General features: G+C 39.7%; 1 protein-coding gene and 1 long non-coding RNA gene across 2 annotated transcripts; both read left to right on the top strand.

Moving 5' to 3' along the window:
- Window positions 1–764: 764 nt before the first annotated feature.
- LOC126800134 (uncharacterized) lies at window positions 765–1,422 on the top strand. Its single transcript, XR_007672686.1, has 2 exons — window positions 765–904; window positions 1,046–1,422. It is a non-coding gene; the product is annotated as an uncharacterized LOC126800134 (long non-coding RNA).
- Window positions 1,423–10,592: 9,170 nt separating this feature from the next.
- Window positions 10,593–11,567, top strand: LOC126799969 (NDR1/HIN1-like protein 10). Its single transcript, XM_050527229.1, has one exon. It carries the CDS (start codon window positions 10,772–10,774, stop codon window positions 11,417–11,419), a length of 648 nt encoding a protein of 215 aa, XP_050383186.1. The 5' UTR covers window positions 10,593–10,771; the 3' UTR covers window positions 11,420–11,567.
- The last annotated feature ends 144 nt before the right edge of the window (window positions 11,568–11,711 follow it).

The raw sequence follows: 11,711 nt of genomic DNA, 5'->3' as shown, positions 1-11,711 counted from the left end.
TGTCCTCTCTGGTTGCTCGCGTTGACCTTGGATAAATAGATAGATCAAGCTCTGGATATTCGCTTCTGTGTGTACGTTACACTACCCATGCTTCAAATTTATGACTGAAGATTTAGCTCATTCGGGTTACTGTGTTCCTAATTTTACGTACGTATCAGTCTTCTCAGCTACCTCCCTCTCTCAGCCTTTTAGACCTTACCGGTTTGATCAACATGGAGGGGGATGTAGACGAGGGTTTTGGTTGTAATTCTGTGTTTGCGATCCTAATCGGAAAAAGAGGCTTGAAACACTTGTAAAATCCTCATTCACATTCTTATTGATCAAGTGATCGATTTGGTCAATGCTTTGAGGCTTTGTCATGTAATGAAGAAACATAACCTAATGGCCTTCGCCGGCTTGCATTTATATGAAAGACTTTATGTTAATCATTTCCACCTAATGCAGAAGTGGGTGTTTGAAAAATCAACGTAAAGGATATATAATATAGACTTCATTCGTATTGCAACTATGAGTTGCTTCCACATTGCGCAAGTTTTAATTTTTTTCATTATCCACAATTGGCGCCTTTTTTTTTCGACTATTGTTGCATTAGCCATTAGTGTATAAGCGTTTACCAAAGTCATTATATATGGGATGAATGGGTTGACGTATAGCCCCTGATGTAAGCGTTTCTAGATGGATTTTATAATGCGAATACGTACAAGTAGATGAGAACAACCTTTGAGCTTGCCATTAGACCTAATATTCATTCGAGTATAAATATATGGAGGAGCGTTGGACTTTGCATCCATTGTTCCATTAGACACATAAGTTGCATAGATTTTCTGTGAAATAAAAGGAGAGAGATGTGTTGTTGGATCATCGAGTTTGTCCTAGGTTCTGTATGGGCCCTTATTGTTACCTGGTGAGTTTGGTAAAACATATTTTGATGATATGATCAGATACAAACGCAGTATTTATTTTAAAACTGATTCGATCTGATGGTAACTTGTGTTATATTCCAAATTCAACACATGTAATTCTGGTTTTCTTTTTCTTTCTGCAGTGTTACTGTTCTGACTTGTTGCTGCTGCTGCGGCTGCTGCGGCGTCTTAGGTGACGTCGAGAGTATGAATCAAAGGTTGTTGCGCAGTTGAGACTGGAGAGTACTTGGCTATTTTGCTCTATATATATATATATATATGTAGCGAAATTGGAACATATCTTGTTTTTGTGTAATTACCTTCATGTCTGAACGTGAATTTCCAATTGTCATATGTAATAATAAACTACGACTACTATGCCCTTAATTATGTTTTTTTTTTGAAAGGGTCCTGAGGTTGTACTACGTACGAACTCTTTTCTAAATCCCATTTTTAAATAAATAATGGGATTAATGGAAGCAGTACGATCAATGAAAAATAAATAATAATTTCTTTGTTTGTTCTGGCGTAAAACATATGTATATATATATATATATATATATATATATATATATATATATATATAACCACGCACTGCTAATGCTAGTTGTTATATATTGATATATTAAACGAGAAATTATTATATATACCTGTCACATATCCCACGTAGCGTACTTCCTTCATGTTATTGGTTCATTTTTACTGTGATTGTTTCTGATTAGTTCTTATACATAAATAAACTTTTGTCATTTTCACCATGTGCATGTTAATTATACCATGGCGTATTATGATTGACTGGGTACACAACATGCTAGTGTCACGTGGTGTGACGGGTACACATAATAATTACTCTATTAAACCAGTAAAAGGAAAAAGGTCTTACAAGTTCCAAATCTGGGGCATTTTGGTCCACGCAAAAAAATAGTGTGTAAAATATGCATGCAGCAACAGAAGTGCAGCCATGGGAGCTTGAGGTTGTTGAAGAAATCTAGGGTCAACTTTGCTGCCTTGGTCTAGCACTCATAGTGGTCTCTCGATCAGTCTCTGCGAGTTTTAATGCCAAATCCAGTGTTCATCTACAATATATTAATGTTTAAAGTCGTAATTAGTTGCAGAGCATGCATTAATTAAGTATCTAGTATGATTGCGAGGTTTAACTTCATGGTGAATATAGTTGAGCTAGCTAGTTGAGACTACTCGATCTCCTTCTGCATTGAACAAAACTATAGTCTACCTTTGTACGCTACAATTACTTGATTTATCGGCACACTGATATACCAGATAATTTCTCTGTTATTGGTGGCCGGTACATTACAGTTGACCAGAAAGAAGTTATGAAACAACCGGGATAACAAGAGCCAACATTCTAGGCTGGCCCTGGGGCAAGGCGAAGCAGGTCTGCGCCTGAGGCCTCTAAAAATAAGGCCCTCCAATTTCGAAGGGACAGAGATCGGTTCAAATCTCAAATGTTATGACCGGGTTATGTAGAGCTCGTCGAGGAGGAGAGAATGGCGGTGGTGGCAATCCCTGAAGTGGCCGGATTGCGGAAGCGCAACCGGTCAAAGGTCGCAGTCTCTAGGTTTATCTGTTTCAAAAAGTGACGGAGAGAGAAGAAGAAAGAAAAAAGAGATGGAAAAAAAATGTGAGAGAAGTTTGTGTGTGGGAGAGCTCACTCTACGCTCTCTTTTTACTTTAAATTCAACGACGGAGATCAAATGATGGAGATTAAGGGCTGAGATTTAAAAATGTAAAAAGTGTAATATTTGAAAATGCGACTTAAGCAATCATAAACTTCGTAAATACATAGAAAAATAACCGAGCGTTGGAAAAATATTCTGTGAATACCTCCACGCTCGTGACGACACCTATTTTAACACAAAAACGATAAACAAAAAATTTGACATCTCAAAAAAAAATGTCGGTTAATGTGACAACAATGCCGAAAAGAAAAAAAATTTACAGGGGCTCACACTCTACCCCCTTAAAGAAATTTTGTTCTCGAAATTAACTGAGTGTCATAAGAAGTGCGGATATGCCTCCCGCATAAGTGACCTCATTATAGTTATGTCATCTCCACTGCACATTCACCACGGGCACCTCGTGATTCCATAGTTTCAAATGTATGACTAAAAAAGACAAATAAGAGGACTGCAGTTTAAAGACCTCTAATTTTTTTTTTGCCTTGAGGTATTTTTGACACAGCCGGCCCTGCGGACATTGACTTATGAGGAGAGATCTGTGAGATCTAATGCATTGACAGCATCAACACTAACGATTTTTGCTCCAGCATTGACACTACACTGACTATAGTATAGCTTTGAGTTTTTCATCGGTGCTTATAATAAAGTGAAAAACTATATTAAACTTTCTTAATCAATCTATACATATTGATGTGCTATATATATAATGAGAAAGCATCACCCACTATCCCACTATCCCATAATCCACTATCTCACAACCCCCTCCGTGATTCACGCCAACACTCCCCCTCAAGTTGGCGCATACATATCAACCATGCCCAACTTGCTAAGTGAATCATAAAAGACCTTTTTAGACACTCCCTTTGTGAGCATATCGGCAAGTTGCTATTCTGTAGGAACAAAAGGAAAACTGATGATTTTTGCGTCTAGTTTCTCCTTTATAAAATGACAATCAACTTCCACATGTTTTGTACGATCATGTTGCACAGGATTCTGGGAGATATCAATAGCTGCCTTATTGTCACAGTACAGCTGCATAGTACATTGAGGGTTAATACCTAAATCTTGTAGCAGACTTCTAAGCCATAACAATTCGCACACTCCCTGAGCCATACCTCTGTATTCTGCTTCAGCACTAGATCGAGCTACCACATTTTGTTTCTTACTCCTCCATGTAACAAGATTACCTCCAACAAAGGTAAAATACCCTGATGTGGATCTCCGATCTGTAATATTTCTAGCCCAGTCTGCATCTGTGAAGCCACAAATCTCAAGGATATTGTTGTGATTAGAAAACATTACTCCTCTCCCTGGAGCTGACTTCAAGTATCTCAAAATCCTCACAACAGCATCCATGTGATCCACACTTGGATTATGCATAAACTGACTCACCACACTTACTGCATACGCAACATCTGGCCTGGTATGTGACAAATAAATCAGGCGTCCAACTAGCCTTTGATAGCGAGTTTTGTCAGTGGGCACTTGATCTGGGTACTCTGCTAACCGATGGTTCTGCTCAATAGGAGTATCAATTGGAGTGCAATCTAACATACCTGTCTCCGTTAGTAGATCAAGGACGTACTTTCTCTGACACATATAGATACCATCACTTCCTCGGGCTACCTCAATGCCCAAGAAGTACTTGAGTGTACCTAGGTCCTTCATCTCAAACTCTGTGGCTAGCTGCTTTTGTAATCTGTCTACTTCAATAGTATCATTACCAGTAACTACCATATCGTCAACATATATGATTAGGGCTGTTACCTTCCCTTGTTGGTGTTTAAGAAATAATGTGTGGTCTGAATTACTCTGCATATAGCCAATTTTCCTCATGAATTGTGAGAATCTTCCAAACCAAGCACGAGGTGACTGTTTAAGACCATACAAAGATTTTCTCAATCTGCATACGGAGTTATTTGGAGAAGCGGCCGCATACCCCGGCGGGAGATCCATGTACACTTCCTCTGTAAGTTCTCCATGAAGGAATGCATTCTTAACATCAAACTGTCTAAGTGGCCAGTTTAAGCAAGCAGCACAAGAGAGCAATACCCGAATAGTGTTTATCTTTGCAACAGGTGCAAATGTCTCATCATAGTCTATGCCATATGTCTGGGTGAACCCTTTTGCTACTAGGCGTGCTTTATACCGGCTCACTGTCCCATCTGGATTATGCTTCACTGTAAACACCCAACGACATCCCACAGTCTTATTGCCGTGTGGTGGAGATACAAGATCCAAAGTATTGTTTTTTTGTAATGCTTTCATCTCTTCTTCCATTGCTTTCCTCCATTTTGGATCTCTTAATGCATCCTGCACTTTGTTAGGTACTGATACAGTAGATATTTGATTCACAAATGATTCATATGACTTAGACAATCTTTTGGTAGACATAAAATTTGCCACATGATACTTAGTTTTAGCCTGAAGGGTAGGTTCATACTTTTTTGTTGGCTGACCCCGAGTAGACCTATTTGGCAAGACATATTGTCTACTATTAGCCTCATTAGTATTAGTCCAAATAGAATGACTAACCTCAAATGAGTGATCTTCCGTACCAGGAGAGCATTGGTCAGGTGTAGAAACATGAGGGGTAGTTGTGTTGTCATCTGCTGGTACCTGAATTTCTGGAGTGACTTCACTGCCGGAATCATCCGGTGGTGCATGTGTAGCTGACACATTGGTAATCTCAATAGAACCTGTCACCATATCTACTGGCTCACTTATCTCCCCCTCTCCATGATACAACTCTTCAAAATATGAATTCTCCCCCTGAAGAACAATATCAGAAGAGGAAAAATAGCTCATGTCCTCAAAGAACGTAACATCCATAGTGACATAGTACTTCCTGGTAGGCGGATGATAGCACCGGTACCCTTTCTGATGTCCACCATACCCAACAAACACACATTTAACGGCTCGGGCATCTAACTTAGATCTCTGGTGTTTTGGAAGATGGACAAAAACAACACAACCGAAAACACGAGCAGGAAGATTATGAAAAGAGGGTAAGGAGACATGAGATGCAAGCACCTCATATGGAACTTTTCCCTGAAGGACACGAGAGGGAAGACGATTAATGAGGTGGGCGGAAGTTATGACAGCATCACCCCAAAGGTATTTGGGCATATGGGCACTAAAAAGAATACACCGAGCCATGTCAAGTAAGTGACGATTTTTCCTTTCAGAAACTCCATTTTGCTCAGGTGTATAAGGACACGTTGTTTGATGAACAATTCCGTGTGTGTTAAGAAACTCCTGAAAGACATGATTCACATATTCCCCCCCCATTATCAGAACGAAGAACTCTAATGGTGGCATTATATTGTGTTTGGACAGTGGTATAGAAGGCTTGAAAAGCGGGAAAAACCTCATCTTTAGTTTTGAGGAGAACAATCCATGAAAGACGGGTGCAATCATCAATAAATGACACATAATAACGCATCCCTGACACAGTAGATTCTTTGGAGGGTCCCCAAACATCAGAATGAATTAATTCAAAAGGAATACGATGGTTATTAGAAGTACTAGGGGAATAAGTAGATCGATGACTCTTACTCAAAACACATGTCTCACAACGTAAAAGTGACTCATCAACGCTAATGAACAAAGTAGGCATATATTTTTTCATAACACTAAAAGATGGATGCCCTAAACGACGATGCCATAACCAAACTTCACTTAACTTGTCAGAAGTGGAGATTAAGGCGGTCCGAGACTGGGCCCCTGGTTTCTCCCCCGCATATGTCTGATCCAGATGAAACAACCGGCCCCTCAGATACCCCCGACCAATTAACTCCCCGGTGAGAAGATCCTGGAATATCACATACATGGGAAAAAATGTCACAGAGCATTTAGCATCAGCGTTCAATTGGGGAACAAATATCAAATGATGAGATAAAGCAGGTACATAGAGCACATTGTGAAGCTCTATGGTAGGGGTAATACGAACGGACCCTTTCCCTAATACGGGAAATGCCTCACCATTAGCATTAGTAACATAGGGTACGGGTGGAGGAGACAATACGGTAAAATAAGATTTGTCATAAGTCATATGATCAGATGCACCCGAATCAATAATCCATGTATAGCACTCAACAAAGTTAGAAATATTGAAAGCCATACCAATTTTGTGACGACCAACTACGGATGCGGTAGGTATTGTTACCAAAAAAAAACTGATAGAAACTTGTTTGGGGTGTAAGTGCACCGTCGGTGAACTAGCACCGGCCACAAGACTATCAAATCTGGTCCGGGTCGGGTCGGGTGCTACTGGTCCGGGTCGGGTCGGGTGCTACTGGTCCGGGTCGGGTCGGGTGCTGCTGGTCCGGGTCGGATGGTGCTGGAAAGGACCCGAAGGAACGAGAAAAAGCAGCGCCCAGGAGAATCAACTTTTGATGACTGAGTTGAAGGATCAATATCACCGGTAATTACAGAATCATGCCTGCAATTACAAGAACATCTTCGATTCTCCTTTATTAAGGCTCGTCTTGCAAAATCAACACTATAGAGATGTCGACGACGATGATGCGAAGCTGTCGACACCGAGGGGTGACGTTGGGGAGCGACCGACGACGGAGAGAGCGAGCTCCACCACTGCAGATCAAGGTGGTCCGGGTTGTTTGGTGCGGTTTGGTGCGGCGGCAGCTGAGGGTTTTGGTGGAGAAGTCGCCGGTTTCGCAGGAGAAGTCGCCGGTTTCGCAGGAGAATTCGCCGGAGGTGAACGTGGCTGAGGTAGGCGCGGGACTTGTTCCGGCCGGTCTGGTTGGTGTAGAGCTGGACGGTCTCCAGGAGGGGGCTGCCACGTGCCGTACCAGATTGTGTGGATGGTTAACCAGCGGCGGTGAGGACCGGGACCAGATTGAGGGAGGTGCGGGACTTGACTTGGAGTTGCAGCAGGGGAACACGAGGCGACGGCGGAAGTTCACGGGAGGGAAATAAAGCTCCTATGAGAGTAGACTTCCCACTGCATGTACGACCCACGATACCAATCTTGTGTCCTCCTTCAAAAAATGCAACTGATTCCTCCAAGAACAAGTGATGTATCTGGCATGTATCTTATCAATAACAGAAGGTACCGAACCCAGAAAAAACAAAAATCCCAGAAAAACAGAGCAAGCTCTGATACCAAGTGAAAAACTATATTAAACTTTCTTAATCAATCTATACATATTGATGTGCTATATATATAATGAGAAAGCATCACCCACTATCCCACTATCCCACAATCCACTATCTCACAACCCCCTCCGTGATTCACGGAGCATGATTCACGCCAACAAATAATAACATATATACTCTCTCTAAAAGAAATTGGATGAACGAGTCCTAGCTTGCCTTCAAGCTGTCTTGAACTCGATTTCTGAATGAGTCATTGCATGTCTCTTGAAGGTGGACTATATATAAATGTAGAGAGGAGCTAGGACAGGAGGGCATGAGTCTATATATATATTTGTGCATGTAACATTGTAGCATCAAAATTTCCGTAGAGACATAATTTGTAATCTACCGAAAGAGAGAGATCGGATCAAGATGTGCGACGACTGTGTCATGGATAATTGTATCGTCAGTGTCTTGTGCGGCTGTATCATAGAAATGTCGCTCGTGCGATAGGGGGACTCGTTGCGAAATGGTGAGTTTGATTTAAGCACTTTCATCATTTGGACAAGTTAATTGATGATACAAATAATACGCACAAAAGTGAAGAAAAACATGTTATTTTTAAAAACAAAATAGAAAATTACTTAGAACACATTTGAATAAACTAAAAACTCATTTTTTTATATATCTTATATAAATTAGAACATATGCTGAAGCTCAAATAATAAGTAAAATAAAACTGATTAATTAATAAATAAAAAATATCCAAAATACCTTTATTTTCGTGAAAATTATTAAATGTCACTCATATATCTAACAAATTTCTCTCTCCTCATTTTTTAGTTTTTTCCGGCAAATTTAAGTTTTCCGGCCAAACCACGGACAATTTGGAGGTGAGCCAATATATAAAGTTGTTCTTTATGTCATGTGCTTTCATTTAAGTACCATATTCCATATGTTTTGAGAAATTTTGAAATTTTGAATTTTACTCACTAAAAACCACAGTAGCAGTTAGTTTCTCAGTCGACAGTAACAGCTAGACTTATAGTCGACAGTAGTAGGTACATTCCAAGTCGACAATAACAGTTAGATTCATAGTCGACAGTAGCATGTACCTTCCAAGTCGACAGTAGCAGTTAGATTTATAGTCGACAGTAGCATGTACATTTCAAATTGACAGTAGCAGGTGTCTTCCAAGTCGACAGTAGCAGCTAGTTTTTAACTCGACAGTATCAGTTAGTTTTTATAGTCGACAGTAGCAGATAACATCTCTATTAATAGTAGCAAACACTATGGGTCAAAGAGGGGTTAACAAGTAAAATATTTTATGACATGTGACAACTTACAATCATTTAGTCCTTATTTGTAAATTGTGGTTTTTATTTGTTTTATCAAATTAAGTAGTGAGTTATTTGTAAACTAAATTCTTGTATGATACCTTTGAGTAGCCTGCTAAAAACAAAATCATAACTAACTATGGGTTGTGTATTTGTGCACTGTAGTTGCGGTTGCCTCATCAGTGATAGACCATATACGTACCTTGAGGGTTGCCAGCATTGCAGCCTGAGGCGGACACCGACCTCCGGCACGGCGGGTCTTCTGCTGCTTTAATTTTAGAACCATAAGTAGTAGTTTGACTAGTTTCTAACATCTTTTATACTATCATTTTAATGAACAACGAAATCTACGAATTAATTGAGTGTCTATTGGCTAATGCATGCTGGCCTTCTCATCTTGCATCAGTTTAACCCAATGCAACTACTCCCAAAGTCACAAAATCATACAATCATAAATCGTGTATTGCAGCAGTACGTTGTAGATTTCCAGTTTTCCACCATATACAATTATAAATCATACAAAATTATCATTCTAAAAAAAACATACAAAAATTATATAAAGTAGTATAGTCCCTCCATTAAAAAATTTCAACGACAGAGAGATAGATGGGGAGAGAAATTAAGTAAGACCTACTGTACAACTCCATTGGAGATCCGTGGCGTATGAGATATGACGTATAACCTCGATGACGGCCATATTGTATGTGAGATATTGAATATGGTATATAATATATAGAGTAGTTGAATCCTTCATTATTCCTCTCCCACAATTGCTATGTCATCTAACATTGACTGGCGACACAAATGATTCCCCCCCCCCCCCCCCAGATAATTTTGGCAGAACTTAGTATGCTGTAATTCACAAAATAAGGTGTCTTCTATGAATAAATATTACTATCATTTGAATATTTTACTAATATTTGTGTAAATTAAGTGTGATGAGATTATTGTTTATAAACCAATCCCAAAAATATGATGGTTCACGCCTTCAGGCAGTTCATCCGTGAATTATGGAAAAACTTTTTGGTTAATGATCAAATGATTTAACATGGACGTTGATACTTGAGAATGAAGAGACAATGTGGCTCTTCAAAATTTTATTTTAAAGGGTCAAGTTTAAATATTACATGAAGAAAAAGTGGTTGCTACTTTTCAGGATCTATGTTAGGATTTGCTTCTGTTGAATAAATCAATATTTGTTAGGGAAGTAGATAGTGGTTTGAATATTTCCTCTAGCACTTTACCATATTTTAGATCATATCATAGGTGGGCTGCAATTTTATCTTTCAAGTTAGTTTGTAAGGCTTATAAAGCCAAGTTTCTGTTTTATTCAATATAAGTCATTTCCCCAGTTTTTTGTGTTCTTGGTTTCTTGATTCCTAACAAAGTTTAAATATTACATTAGAAGGAGGACAATTGGACAACATGTTAATTAAAAGGAACTTCAACTGTGTAATGCAAGTAGTTATAGCTAGCATTCTCTTTAAAATTTAATCAAGGTCGTCGTGAATGCATGTGATTATCTAGGTAAGATATGCCCAGTCCAGGTTGGCTTGGCTTGTTTATCTACAATTGACTCGAATTATAATTTCTCAAGTCAATGAACGTCCTATATCATATTGAAACTTGTTGGCCATAAGTTTTCCTCCAAGACTTGAAAAAACAGTGCAGTGTTTGTTAATTTCTCCTCTAGAACTAACCTTCTTCTCTTTCTTTAAGTGGTCAGCTAGAAATGCCTGAAGCCAGAAGTTCATGTGCCTGTAGCGGCTGTGGTTCGCTGTTCTTCTCACTCCTGTGCATCTTCCTCATCTGGGTTATTGTCCTTCCCCGAAACCCTAAAATCACAATCACTGATGCCCATCTCACGCAGTTCAGTTTCACCAACATCACCACCAACAGCACCCTCCACTACAACCTTGCCTTCAACCTCACCATCAGAAACCCCAACAAAAGGCTTGGCATCAGCTACCGGCGCATCCGAGTCATCGGTAACTACCAAAAGAAGCGGTTTGCCCTAGTGACTCTGCCTAACACGACAGTACCGTTTTACCAAGGCCACAAGAACACCACCTTTCTGCGTGACATAACTGTTCGAGGGCAGCAGGTGTTGAAGTTTGGTGAAAAGGAGATTTCTGAGTTTAACAAGGAGACTGCTGCCGGAATTTACACTATCGATACAGTGCTTGCTCTTCGGGTGAAACTCAGGTTGGGCACGATCAAGTTTCACAACTATGGCCCAGAAAATATCCACTGCAAGCTGAAACTTCCTTTGAGAACTACAAATAGTACTCTTAATCAAACTTCCAGCGGCAATATCACTCTTACAAAGTGCGGGGATGTCTCTGCGGTTGCTGGTTTCTTCTTGTCATGGTTTTCATGAATGTTATGAATTTCATCTTGTAATTCCATTTGTCAATTTTTTTTATAGATGTGTCGTATAGTAAACTGATTCTTCGATCTGTAATCCAAAAAATAATAAAGGATGCTAGTGGTGCTTGATTGACTCGTAATTGAGGCATAGTAGCATGTCTTTTGTGCAACTATATATCTATATGCATAATCTAGAGGAACTTGACGAGGTTTCGTCGGAGGGGCTTGCAATGTTTGCCTGACCTCAACTATTAGAACTTCGAAGAGCCAAAGGCTGTAGATACTGCAGCCAAGGTCCAGCA

The sequence above is a fragment of the Argentina anserina genome, chromosome 6 (assembly GCF_933775445.1).
Source record: "Argentina anserina chromosome 6, drPotAnse1.1, whole genome shotgun sequence".
Taxonomy (NCBI): Eukaryota; Viridiplantae; Streptophyta; class Magnoliopsida; order Rosales; family Rosaceae; genus Argentina; species Argentina anserina.
This window is presented reverse-complemented; position numbering and strand designations above follow the sequence as displayed.

Bases quoted from the DNA above. Each gene is read 5' to 3' on its own strand.
- LOC126799969 (XM_050527229.1), top strand. From the start codon at position 10,772: ATGCCTGAAGCCAGAAGTTCATGTGCCTGTAGCGGCTGTGGTTCGCTG.